This window comes from Phocoena phocoena, chromosome 9 (assembly GCF_963924675.1).
Source record: "Phocoena phocoena chromosome 9, mPhoPho1.1, whole genome shotgun sequence".
Classification (NCBI taxonomy): Eukaryota; Metazoa; Chordata; class Mammalia; order Artiodactyla; family Phocoenidae; genus Phocoena; species Phocoena phocoena.
Window position 1 is genome coordinate 20,888,288 of NC_089227.1, and position 14,390 is coordinate 20,902,677.

Below are 14,390 nucleotides of genomic sequence, written 5' to 3' on the forward strand. Positions count from 1 at the left end.
GTATGAGCAAGGAACAATACCTTAACATTTATAGAAATTGGTCTTGAATATATACTTAATATTTGGCCTAACTTTTATCCAGCAATCTGAATTTTACTATGTATTAAAGTTCCTGTGTTTATGTTTAGCAAATTTTTAAATGTACTACCGAGAAAGTGGTTGTTAAAATTTTAAAGCTACCTTCCACTCTTAATCTCTTCTAATGAAGGAAATTAAGAAAAGCAGCCCATTTGGAAGTACATAGGGAAGGAGATGGTTCTAGTACCACAGATAACACACAGGAGGGAGCAGTTCAGAGCCACGGTACAAGCACCGCTTACAGCGTTGGCGCTGTCTTCAGAGATCTCTGGCATGCTGCTTTCTTTTTATCAGGGTTTGTATTTATTCAAGACTTCATATGGCATAGAAATGCACTATCCCTTTTCTGGCACTCCAGTCTCAGGTAATGAGTACTAATGACATTAAATATGACAGCCCTATTATGGATTTTATTTTGATAAGTTATAATGCTATAGGTAATGAAAAAATAGAGACCATAAAAATTTACTTTGATATATATGTAAATACATCTATGTGAGAATGAATATATACCATCAAAGTATATTCAGTTAGGATTTTTTGGTTTTAGTTTCTTTTGTGATTTCTCAAGCACTATTTTATTTCTATTAAATTGGGTATTTTATTTTTATCAGCACTAATGGTAAAATTGGCTTTATTAATATGGCATGTCAGTTGTATGACTTTTTTTAGCCTCAATTATCTAAAATAAAACATATAGATATTGTTATTTGAAAGAATAAAATATATACTATAATATGAAATTCTGGTTTTGTACTTGGGGTTTTTTGTTTAGTTTGTACCATAATAAAAATTTACCAAAACTGATGAAAGTTGCTAAGTTAATAAATCAAGAAAAGGGATACTGCAAGTAACTATTTACGGTCACTTTTGTTAACTTCTCTACTAATATCATTGTTTTATCAGTTTGTGATTGTGCTCTTATGATAAAGTTTATTATGCATTATACAATTTTAAGCAGTTGTATCGTGGCATATTCTTATTGATTGTAATTTGGGGGGAATTTTTCCCAAATTTTAATATTGATAGTTTGCAGTAATGTGGCATTAAGTTGATTCTCTGACTTTTTCAGCCACTTAGTCTTCTTCCAGAGAAGATACAGGTTTGGTTTTGTTTTTTGCTTTTTGTGGGGGTTTTTTTGGCCACACAGCACTGGCATGTGGAATCTTCGTTCCCCAACCAGAGGTCGTACCTGCACCCCCTGCATTGGAAGCACAGAGTCTTAACTACTGGGCGGCCAGGGAAATCCCTGTTTTGTTTTGTTTTTAACTTGGGTTGGATTCTGTCTCTCTCTCTGTCTCTTTGTTAGTCTTTTTTTTTAATGTATGTAAATAGCTCTACTTTCTGACAGTAAAGATATGATAGTTTTATCACTGCAGAGTCAATTTCTTAAACATTTCTGAAGACTTTCTGTTAAGCAATTATAAATAGCATAGTGGATATGTTTTGCTTTGGGGTATCATTTAGTTGTCTTCATTGTCTGAAACTGGTGTTGTATTATTATGTAGTATTCAGAATCCTCCTAAATTAACAGGTTGGTGCCTTTAGAATTCTACCATGTTTCTCTAGTCAAACGAGTTTCAGACTTTAATTTTCCTCTTTTGGGGCTGTAGCATGACCTTGACTACTAGTAATTGATATTATAATGGCTAAATCCCTTTGGATTTATTCCCTTTAATCATGACAACTATAATCTAAATGTTTTTAAAGATGCAGTATTTTCAGCTGTCTCATTTGCGACCTAGTTTGCCAGCATATGAATGAGACTGTTTTAAATATTGGGTACAAAAAGATCTTAAAAAAATGTTAGTTTTAGAAGTTCTAAACTGAGTTCTGGAATCTTGATGATGTCTTGGTGTTTCAGGCTTTGATAAATCAGAAAGGGCTTAAACTGAAATATCAACTGAGACTTAAAATTGTTTCTGGTGATAACAAGTTGAAAAGCTGGATGCTTCCATTAAGGTATCTGAAGTAGTATAACTGATGAGAAAATAAATGCATAACCACACAAATATCTAAACTTTGTATTTGGTGACTTGATGGTCTTCTAGATGTTAGAATGAAAACTATTATTTTTAACATCCTGTATTTATATGTTGGAAAGACCCTACTTATTATCATCTCTAAGTTCATTTCATTCTCAAGATAAAACTATGCTTTTTAAAATAAGGCATAGTATTTCTTATTTGAAAAAAATTGGGAATTATTGTAAAAGAATTCTACAAACCTGAGAAAACTAAGGCAAACAAAGTATCAATTAGAAAAGATGTAGAAATCAACCGTATTTCCTAAGGATTTAGCCCTTTAATATCAGTTAATTGTCTTAAATTAGCATAATTATAGTTGCTACTAGAAAGATTAAATAGGAAGAATTACCTCTAGATTGTGGGGCTTTCCTGGTGGTTAAGAATCCGCCTGCCAATGCAGGGGACAGAGTTTCACGTCTGGTCCGGGAAGATCCCACATGCCATGGAGCAACTAAGCCCATGCACCACAACCCCTGAGCCTGCACTCTAGTGCCCGCGAGACACAACTGCTGAAGCCCACGCACCTAGAGCCAGTGCTCTGCAACAAGAGAAGCCACCGCAATGGGAAGCCCACACACCACAATGCAGAGTACCCCTTGCTTGTGCAACTAGAGAAAGCCCATGCATGGCAACGAAGACCCAACACAGCCAAAAATAAATAAATATTTAAAAGAGTAGATTTTACATCTCTTCAGCATAATACCTATTTCAAAATTCAAATGGATCCTAAGTACTCTTTCATGTCCTTTAAGATTCATTTGACGATCACAGTATCATTAAAACAAAGTCAGTAGAAATTATGCTCTTTTTTTGAGTAGAAAAAGTAACTTATATAAATTGACTTGGTGAATTAGAGACAGATATCAGAATAAAACCAGTTTACTTGTTATTCCTATGTGTGACTGACCTACCTTGAAGATTTCTGTTCTGTTTAGCTTCCATATTTGGTCTTTTTAACACTAAAGTGAAAATTAGATTCAATAAATTGATGTTCTTCACAGAATGGAGTATACTGCATAATATAAGTTAAAATGGTATGCAGTTCCACCAGAAATTTTTGATACAGGGATTAAAATTTGGTTTTCACTGACTGTAGTTTAAAAAGTTCAGTCATTTAAGCTATAGACTGGGTGAAGGTCCATTGGATGTCTTCCACAGACAAGGATGAAGACTGTGTAAATGCCAGTATATCCCAGATTTTTAAGGCCACAACTAGATAACTTACTAAATTTGCTAGAGTCACTGTATTTTAAAGTTGGACTGGTCCTAAAAAGATTACAGGTACTATAAATAAACCCAATTTAGTACACACCTCTCAAACTTATGTGTGGCCGAGGATACTTAGAGAAACACAGGGTCCCAAAAGTCTTTGAAGGGCTATATTAGCATGTAATCAAGGTGTATGCATAGCTCCAGATAGCAGTGATGGTTATATGTAGGCCCCTGTGTCATTTTCTTATATCTGAGATTTTATGCATTTTATTTCTCTAACCTCCTCTCCTCCTTGATTCCTAACCTTGTGCAAATGAGAGCAAGGCCAGAAATTTCATACTATGCTCTAGAACAAGAGTTATCTGCTACTGTTAACTTCCCCCTAGCAACTCTAATGTCCTTTAATACTGAAAGGATGATCTTCAGTTGGGTCAATTTGTATACCTCTGAATATTTTTGAGAGCACCAACAAATACTTCCAACGTTTTTGCCATGGCAGGACAGAGTATCATGAGTGTTCTTGATTACCTGACTAGGTTTTTTAATGTAGAAACACAGTGGTTTTCATGTTTGACACAATACATTTGAGATATATATATTTATATATATTTATATTTTTTTATTTTTTTTGCCGTACACGGACCTCTCACTGTTGTGGCGAGCACAGGCTCTGGACACGCAGGCTCAGCGGCTATGGCTCACGGGCCTAGCAGCTCCACGGCATGTGTGATCTTCCCGTACCGGGGCACGAACCCGTGTCCCTTGCATCGGCAGGCGGACTCTCAACCACTGCGCCACCAGCGAAGCCCTACAATTGATATTTTATAAGCTAGTAAGTTTTTAAAAGTTGTGTTAACTTTTTGGCTAAAGGATTTTGGATTTTTTTTTTTTTTTTTTTTTTTTTTTTTTTTTGCGGTACGCGGGCCTCTCACTGTTGTGGCCTCTCCCGTTGCGGAGCACAGGCTCCGGACGCGCAGGTTCAGTGGCCATGGCTCACGGGCCCAGCCGCTCCGTGGCATGTGGAATCTTCCTGGACCGGGGCACAAACCCGTGTCCCCTGCATCGGCAGGCAGACTCTCAACCACTGCGCCACCAGGGAAGCCCTTGGCTAAAGCTTTTATGTGAAAAAATTCAGTTTTATAATTTACTTATGGTGTAGATTGTACATTTATTTGCATTTTTTAAGGAAAGAATCAAATTGTCTCTCACTATATCTCACAAAGGGACTAGGGTAATTATACTACATGTAAAGTCATGTCCTCCTAAGAGTATTTTTGACATAGAGCTACCCTTCTTGAATGTCAAGCATAATACTTTAAAGAAAATTTTACACAGGTCATGCCATCCAAAGATTCAAGTGTTAATTAGTTATTAGCTAGTTATAAAACTATAAGCCATGACCATGGCAGTGAAATTGCACATTGTATCTTTGCAAATGCTTTTTGTTCAGCATCCAGTGCAGCAGTATATAAATGCTGAACCACTATGTTGTACACCTGAAACTAATATAATATTGTATATCAACTCTACTTCAATTAAAAAAAAAATCCAAATGCAGGAAATACTGTTTCTGTCATGGAATACATAAAATCATAGTAGACTTGTATGTCTCCATTTTCAACATACTACTGACCTCACGGCCCAGGTGCCTGTGACTCATAGTGTTTGGGTTGGTCTAAAAAACTATTGTTAACTCTGGTTTTATTAAGTGAATGTGTTATATGCATAAAGTGTAGCTATCAAAAGGTAAGAACTTTCTGTGGATAATACTAAAAAGTACCATTTCTTTCTATATTGTAGGACAGTAATTCCTAATCAGCTTCTTTCTATCCTGCTTTTGTTTTTGATAGGGAATGATGATTTAGAATCATGTGTTTATTTTAAAATCAAAGTGCTGTTAATATTGAATCACTATGCTGTAAAAAAAAAAAATACAATTACAAAAAAAAATGCAATTACAAAAAAAAGCCCCACTAAATTCTCCCCTGAGAAGGAGGAAATTCTATTAAATGATCCCCTGCCCCCCAGAAAAAGAAAGGAAAAAAATCAAAATATTTAGCTCGCTTCAGTTTATTTTTTTACATATTTTTCAGTTCACTTAAAGAGAAGTAACTTCCCTTTAAAAAATATACTCTAAGTAGAATTTCACAATATATATATTTAAAATATAAATCTCTCACTCCCACTGTCTTTCCCTAATAATTTTACCCCCTTTTGTAAGGGAATGGGAAGAATTACTTAAACATATGAGTCTTGGTAAACTATGTTCCTTTTGAGAAATTAATATAATTCTGTGAAGTTCTTACTTTCAGCAGTTAATGACAATATGAATGATATAGCAATCAGTGGTAAAACTAAACCTTGCCTGGGACAGTCACAATTTTTGACCCTCTTTAACCTGCTTTATTGGAACTTAGCCCTCCTACATTTTCTCCTGTCAGCATGTCCCTGATGCTCAGATCTAAAGTAATCAGTTTGTACCTTTAAAAATATATAATTTTATTTTGAAGCAATTTCAAACTTACAGAAATGTTGAGAGAACAGTGCAAAGAACTCCCATATATCTTTCCCCCAGAGATCCAGTTCAATTCTGTTAATTGTCCCTATTTATATCCTTTACAGCAAAAGGATCAATCTGGGATCATGTGCCACATCCAGGGGTCATGTCTTGTCTCCTTCATTGTGGGACAGACTTCAGTCTTTCCTCAAGTTTCATGTTTTTCACAGTTTTGAAGATACAGGGCAGTCACTTTGTAGAATGTCTATTAATTTGGGTTTGTGCACGTGGTTTTCTGGGTCTAGCTCCAAGTGACTTGTGAGAGCTGAATATGTATATCTCTTCCCAATGCTGTCTTCAGCGTTGTCAGTTGGTATTTGAAATTGGCCGTGGTAGGATTATTTACACCATGGGAATAAGGGAACACTAAAAACAAGAGCTTTTTACCCCTGGATAGCTGGTTGTTCAACATTTAGCAGCATATCACTGAGTTGGTAGTGTGATATTTCTTCATAATTAAACCCAGTTATGCATTTTTGGCAGCAGTATCATTGCATCCTGTTAGGTGGCAAACTATGTAGATTTGTTCCCTTACTAGTGATATTTATATGAATCACTTGATTAAGACAGTGTCTGCTATATTTTTCCATTATAAATTTATTTATTTTTTCCTTTATAATCAACAAATGTCCTATGTGGAGCTGCATTAACTATAAAAATAACCTATTTCTCATCCCACCTTCACCTTCTGGTTGTAGTATCCATTGATGATTCTTGCTTGAATTATTATTATGGTGGTTGCCAAATGATGGTAATTTTTCTAACTCTATTGTTCCTTCTACATTTATTACTTGGCATTCTACTTTACGGAAGAGCTTTCCCTTAATTATTTACTTATGGATTTCTATATTTTTCAATTTGTTGCTGTCATTATTTATTTTGTTATTAGATTGGCTTCAATTTGGCCAGGGGAGCCCCTTTAAGCAGTTTCTTTGTCTTTTCGTCATGTCCTTATCATTCTCTGAACCCTTCCTTACTTTCTGGCACAACAAAGTGTTTCCAGCTTCAACTTGTACTTCCACTGCCTCAGGCCTGGAATGAATCACTTCTTCAAGGAGAGTGGTGTATAGAAACCAAGATCTGAATGCTGGATACGCTCATTGCTATTGTGGTGTTGCTACCCTGGGGCCTTCTCAGTGGACAGAGCTAGAAAGTGTGTGTGTTTTTGTGTGTGTGTGTGTCCTTTTACGTTTATATTTATTTCTTTAGATATAAACCATGAATTTGCAGTGGTAGTTCCAACTCAGATACAATATCACGGAGTTCATTTTATCTTTTCTCCTCTTTATATCTTCCTTCTCTACCACTGAAAAGTCTGGTTCCTATTGTCCTCAATATAATTATTCAATTAATCCTCTGTATGTAGCCCATCTCCCATCCCCTCTGGGCTGTACCTGGCCCCCTGCCCTAAAATTGCCTTCGTATGAGTTACCATTACTGGCTGTTGCTGGGCTGTTCCTGCTGTTCCATTCCAACAATGCTTTTGCAAGTGCTGTTATCACCAGCCACTGCCAAGCTGCCTCGATTTGTATTTTGAGCTGTTTGTAAACTCTGAGGTTGGTACTTACATTTAGTGTTTTCTTTATCATTTCAGCTTGGTTTGTAAGTTATCTGCACTTAGCAGAAGAGAAGCATCAGATAGCTACTGTAGCTTAGTAACTTGCTGTTCATATCTTCTGATAGTGTTACTTGTACTTCGAGGAGATATTGGGAGAGAGAAACAACCCAGAGAAGATTGGAAGGAGGCAGAGATAAGGAAGAGAGGAAGTAGGGAGGAAGTAGGAGATAGCCGAAAGGTAAATGGAGCGAGTGCTACTAGTACTCTTGCCCCTGGCTTAACATAGTCTTTACTCTGTCCTGGTAAGGAAAGAATACATTCCCCTTAGAAAAATTCTTAAAGCAGCCGTTATTACTGATTCAAAGCCCTTTTCACTAAGCCCGTATCTTTTGGCCCTCTAGGGTTCTGGTTCACTCTGCAAGTTTACAGCTACTTTTTTTTTTGCTTTGACCATTGGCTTCTAGGCCTGTGTTATCAACTGCTTACTGATCTTTCTCAGGATGTTCCCAGGCACTTCAGGTCCAACATTCTATCTTTCTTCCCAAATAAATTTCTCTTCTTGCATATCCTGGCTGATTAATGGTTCTGTTCTATCAACTTTTCAGTCTTCCTTTACCTTATTCACCACCTTCCCCCTCCCTTTCCAGCCCAGTACAGTTTCCATGAAGCTTCATAAATACCTTTCCAGCACACACTTTCACTGTCTTTGAGTTTCTCACATTTTTAAGATATCAAGTAACTTCACTTCCCTTGGTGTTTTTCCACATCTACGTTTTCCACAATATTCAAGGGAGAGGTAAAGGGAACAGTTAATAACTGGTATTTCTATCTCTTTCTTCTCTAGGCAGAGAAGGTCACAGGTTTTCTCTGCACCTTTTATTTTCTCTTTTCTCCTCTCTATTGTAATTCATTTTCCTCCCTCCCTCTGCCACTCTTAAATGATCTTTGTTCTATGGCTCATTCCCTTAGTCTCTCCATGCCTCTTAGGGTAATATAGAAAGAAAAGGGTCAGAAGATTAGACTTTTGAGTCTTGCAGCTCTGCTGAGGTGTGTTCTTCATAACCAGAAAGCATCAGAGCTCTGTAGAGCATATGGGAGGTATGGCCTGTCTGTCCCCTTTAGTAGTCTTGCAGGAGAAGGTCAGGAAGGAAAGGGGCCTGTTTGTACGAGACGGAAATTTTCTAGGCTTTCATGAGTGTGTTAAGAAGAAATCCTAACAGGCAGTTTCCCAGAGAGTGGGCATTTGGAGGTAGTATGGAGAATATAATTAACCTCATAGTCAGAAGGTCTGTGTTCTAATGGCAGCTTTGCCTCTAACTGGCTTTGTGACCTTAAATAAGTCACTTAGACCTCTTTATATTTCTGATTCCTTGTTTCCAAAATGAATATTTAGCATAGATGAATTCTAAGGTCCTGCACAGTTCTGATAGATTCCAATAGAACTGAGTAACTGTAGTGTTAAAGATAACATTTTTTCCCCATTTGAAAGTCCTTTTGTTTTTTGAGCTGCCTGAAGGCAATATACTAGTTTTATTTTTCCTGTCTTGCAAAACTGATACTTTGGAGAAAATTCAAGGGAATTTATTTAAGTATAATTAAATACAATTGCTTTTTAGTAATGTTTTATGACAGACTTAATCTGCATTGAGCACATTTTAATTTTATGTGGGATTTACATTATGTTTCTACTAATATTTCTTTTGGATAGCCATTCTTTCACCCACCGTAGTCTCTGAAGAGGACTCTTCAAGCATTTGCCTATTAATCAAATGGTTTATTATTTTCCATGTTATATTTTTTGTATTGAGAAAAACTTAATACCTATAAATGAAGAACCTCAATTGTAGTCTTTTAGGTACTTGTAAGCTACGTTACTAACATTTTTTCTAGAGTATTTCAGTGGGTGAAAGAGGTTACTTCTTTTTCTTTGCGTTCTTTGTTTTTACTTCTTCCATTATGTAGAATCTTGTACAGAGTTTTCCTTTTTTTCATGTGCTTTGTGTTACAAAAGGTCCTGTGTCTCCATTGTATATTAAAATGAATTTATCAGAATATTTATGTATCCATACTAATGGTAAAGTATTTGGGTAAAGGAGAGTATTAAAACTAAGTTAAGGGCTTCCCTGGTGGCGCAGTGATTGAGAATCTGCCTGCCGATGCAGGGGACACGGGTTCGAGCCCTGGTCTGGGAAGATCCCACATGCCGCGGAGCAACTGGGCCCGTGAGCCACAACTACTGAGCCTGCGTGTCTGGAGCTTGTGCTCCACAACAAGAGAGGCCGCGATAGTGAGAGGCCCGCGCACCACGATGAAGAGTGGCCCCCGCTTGCCGCAACTAGAGAAAGCCCTCGCACAGAAACGAAGACCCAGCACTGTCATAAATAAATATTAAAAAAAAAAAAAAAAAAAACTAAACCACTAATTGCAACTTAATAATTACTGAGGTAGTTCTTTAAAAAATAAGACCTTAAAAATATATTATTAACCATAATAAAATCACTAAAATTTTGATCCTACATTTTGCTCAAAGACCAGGTGATTTTTTTAAATCATTTTTTTAATAAGCTTATTTATTTATTTATTTTGGCTGCATTGGGTCTTCGTTGCTGCGCGCGGGCTTTCTCTAGTTGCGATGAGCGGAGGCTACTCTTCGTTGTGGTGCACGGGCTTCTCATTGCAGTGGCTTCTCTTGTTGCAGAGCACGGGCTCTAGGTGCGTGGGTTTCAGTAGTTGTGGCACGTGGGCTCAATAGTTGTGGTTCGCGGGCTCTAGAGCGCAGGCTCGGTAGTTGTGGCGCATGGGCTTAGTTGCTCCATGGCATGTGGGATCTTCCCGGACCCGGGCTCGAACCCATGTCCCCTGCATTGGCAGACGGATTCTTAACCACTGTGCCACCAGGGAAGTCCAGACCAGGTGATTTTGACCAATAATTGTTTGGTAAGTTAGGGCATGTCTCTTAGAATTGCTATTTGTAAGACCTTAAAAGTTATAAAATAAGCTGAAGTAGGACATTGATTTACATGTTTATTTTTTTATGATAGATATTATATTTCTGAATTATTTATTGTAAAAATAAGGTAGTGATTAAAATGCTGAGAAATAACTACCAGATTTAATTATTAACAGATCATAATTTCTGCTGGTAACCTATCCAGAATAAGCTAAGTCCACGTAACATGCTTCACATATTTTCCTTTTTAGATCAAAGAAAGCAAAGAATTCAATTGATAAATCAACTGAGACTGACAATGGCTATGTATCCCTTGATGGGAAAAAGACTGTTAAAAGCAGCGAAGATGGAGTACAAAGCCATGAACCTCAGTGTGAAACTCTTCGAGCAGAAGAGGCCACCTGGAACACAGGAGCACTGAGGAACATTCCCAGCAAAGTAAGTGTGATTTTTAAAAGTAATTTGTGTGATTTTATGTTAGTTAATGGGAAGTGACTTAGACATAGTAGTTGCCCTTGAGTATATGTATTTTCTCCAGAATGTATTCTCTGAGCCTTTACAAATCACACTGATGAAGCTGAAAATCCGATAAAGTAGTGTGAATAAACCTGATTTCCAGTATAACTTGGCACCTTCTGAATTGATTGATAGCTCCAGTTTTTCTGAAATGTTAAAGCACTTTGTAATTTATAGTTGATATTTGTTGAACGTTACTTTTTATTTCCCCATTTTTGTGTGTGTGTAAGAATTTATTTCAAATGAAACATCTAAATTATTCTAGACACTGAACTAGGACCCTGGTTTTCCATTAATGTTCTCTTTAAGAAAATATTACCTTGTTTTTCCTACCTTTGTTACCTTTGGTGTCAGCACATTTGTTTTGTTTTTAATTTGAAAAAAAGTCTTACTGAGGAAATATTTGCTAAGGATAACAATTGTTTGTTTACTTTTCCAGAAGAAACCCTGGGTTTATTGTAACAAAGCTTAATGTAATATCTTCTTTCTGTTTGTTTACCTGAAGATTTTTGGTTAAATAATCTATTCTTTTTAAATTTTATTTATTTATTTATTTGTTTGTTTTTAATTTTTGGCTGTGTTGGGTCTTTGTTGCTGCGCATGGGCTTTCTCTAGTTGAGGCAAGCAGGGGCTACTCTTCTTTGCGGGGGGCGGGCTTCTCATTGAGGTTTCTCTTGTTGCAGAGCACGGGCTCTAGAGCGCAGGCTCAGTAGTTGTGACGCATGGGCTTAGCTGTTCCGTGGCATGCGGGATCTTCCCGGGCCAGAGATCGGACTCGTGTCTGCTGCGATGGCAGGTGGATTCTTAACCACTGAGCCACCAGGGAAGCCCAAATAATTTATTCTTTAAAAGCTGTTACAGTAAAAAAAAAATATATATATATAGTCAGATTAAAAGATGTTACCTTTGTTACATTTAGGAACGTAAGCATGAACATGTGTGTTGAGGAAAGTAAAGGAAGAAAAGAGTATTCTCTATTTTGAGTGAAGTATGTGTTATTGCTTGACAGTACATGTATTTTCAGTACCTGTAGCTATATAATAAATAGCATGGGGCAGCAATGAATCAGAGTCTCTTACTCTGATTTTAGATTTTTGAGGCATTTAACTCTCTGGTAATGTGAGCCTCACATCACTAGCATCAGTCAACAAATAAATTAAGTTTTTAGTCATGCAGTTTTCAAACACATTTCCAGGTATGTATTACCTACTAACGTCATATAAGAGGAACATGAAAGTATCAGTAAAATATCTGCTCTGGAGTCTCTCAGTTTCAGAACTTCTGGAATCTGGTTATCTCTAAAAAATCAATATTTACATGGTGTTGTCTGCCTCATATGTATTTCATTCAGCTACCAGTCACTTCCTCATTGCCTCATAACCCATTATTAAATCAGTGCTGGTCTTAAGATTGATAGCATTTTTGGTTTGTGAGAATAATGTAATTCATTTTAGGTCTCTCAAGCTTCCTTTAAAGGGTCTCTGTTCTGCTTTTATACTATTTTACGTTCTCAATTTTGTTAGACATTTCAGATCCTTTTGTGAACAGAAATGTCATAGAACAATATTTGACAAATGACTATTGAGTTACTTTAGTCACTGATTTAAGACATTTTTTAGAAAATCAGGTAGTACTAATCAATTACTCTGAGATCTTTAGAGGTATTTGAAGGTATATGTGTATATGTATGTATAATTTAAAATTTTGCAGTTTTAAAGCTGCAAGGTTAGTCAGAAATTACCAACAACTCTTTTTATACTCCTAACCTAGGATACCCAAAGGACAGTAACAAATGTCTCTGATGAAGTCTCCAGTGAAGAAGGTCCAGAAACAGGATACCCATTGCGCCGTCATGCAGACAGGACTTCTGAGAGCATTCTTCGGAATAGAAAGTCACACCATTATAAGAAACATTACCCTAATGAGGTATATACTTTGGCCTTGCATCTGTACATATATATCTATTTTGTATGTTTTTAATTTACAACTTTTTTCAACAAATTTAAGATTATTGAAATAGCAGATATTTCCCATCAATCTCAATATCTTACTGTTATATGATCTGGACTTACAGAGGAGCAGTTTTAGATTAATGTATTTCACACATGATAGCCACACACTTGTATTCATTTTGTGCATTGTCTCTGAAGACTCATACATTGAGTTTGTTGTTTCCTTTTAAAGAAGATCCTGGAGAGACAATCTGTGAACTCCTATGTTAGTCTTTTCCACGATTTGAAAGGCTTTGTAACTTCTAGATTGTAGCCAAGTTATTATTCTAAGTGACTTCCTTCATGTTACTGTCACCAGTTAAGTCGCCCAGGCTATAAAATTCAACTCCTTTTTCTTCTTGATTCTGTTTTTCTTTGTTAATGTCTGTTTTTCTCCAAACCCTTTTCCAACTTTATCACATCTCTTGAAGTTATTATATCTCTTGAAATATTTAAATAGAAAAAAAATTTCATTCAATTGTATTTTCACATTTTATTCTAAAGACAATACATTGTCTTGCTTGAAGGCACATGAATTACTTTTTACTTCACTTTTTGATAAACATTACCTTCTACTCTTTTTGTACTGTATTAGAATATATATATTTTTTCTTGATGATTTAGGGTCAAACTTGCGAAAAATCTAATATTACGCTGTGCTGGAATATGGATAGCTTAAGAGTTTTAAGATTAGAAAAGTTACTTGTTCTTTGTACACTCTTCTTTGTGGTTTTATCTCTAGTCAATCTTTCTACGTGACTACAGCTGTTTCTTCTCTCAGTGGCTGCCATTAGAAAGACACTAATGCCAGTATGTCTACTCATTGCCTCTTCATCCACATTATCTGATGTACCGTTTAGTGTTCCTAAGCCAGTTAACCATGCTTGTGAAATTCAAAGTCTTATTCCATGCACAGGTAGAAGTCTGTTGGTCCTGGAAAGAATTTAGGACCTCCTATAGAAGGAGGTCTCCACTCTCCTATAGAATAAATTACTTGGCTTTAGAGGTACTTTTCTCTCCCCTAATCTTTACTTTTCTTGGTTTGCAGCTATATTTTGAAATATTGAGATTCTTGAAGGACAGAACATTATTCTACTAATCTTAACTTTTAAAAAATAAATGTTTCTTAAAATCTTCCAGATTCCAAGTAAGGCTGATAATTAGCTAGTAGGCATTGGTTGTTTTAAATCTTTTTAAAAATGATATAAAAGATTACTTAAAAATAAAATCTGGTCTTCAAATTCTTCATCTGTGAAGTGAGGAACTTTAGACTAGAAAATATTTAAAAAGCTGTATTTCAGTTCCAAATTTTTTTACTCTCAAGTCAAACCACCTTCAAAGTTGTTCTTATTTTTTATTGAAAAAGAAAAACACAGCCTCCTTTGAATAAGTAAAATTCAGACAGAGGATTTATAGTGTTGTTTTGCATCTATATGTATTTATTACTATACTCTTCAAATTACTGGTGATACTGTTTTCTTTTAGGGTGAGGCACAAAGAA

The 14,390-nt window shown here is 36.1% G+C and overlaps 1 protein-coding gene across 1 annotated transcript in view; it reads left to right on the forward strand.

Moving 5' to 3' along the window:
* The window catches only part of PHTF2 (putative homeodomain transcription factor 2), an 80,463-nt gene that overhangs the window by 38,865 nt on the left and 27,208 nt on the right, over window positions 1-14,390 (forward strand). Inside the window, exons 7-9 of the mRNA XM_065883408.1 lie at window positions 209-373; window positions 10,634-10,820; window positions 12,669-12,824. Of these exons, the coding sequence (XP_065739480.1) occupies window positions 209-373; window positions 10,634-10,820; window positions 12,669-12,824 (508 nt within the window). The remainder of the gene's footprint in view (window positions 1-208; window positions 374-10,633; window positions 10,821-12,668; window positions 12,825-14,390) is intronic.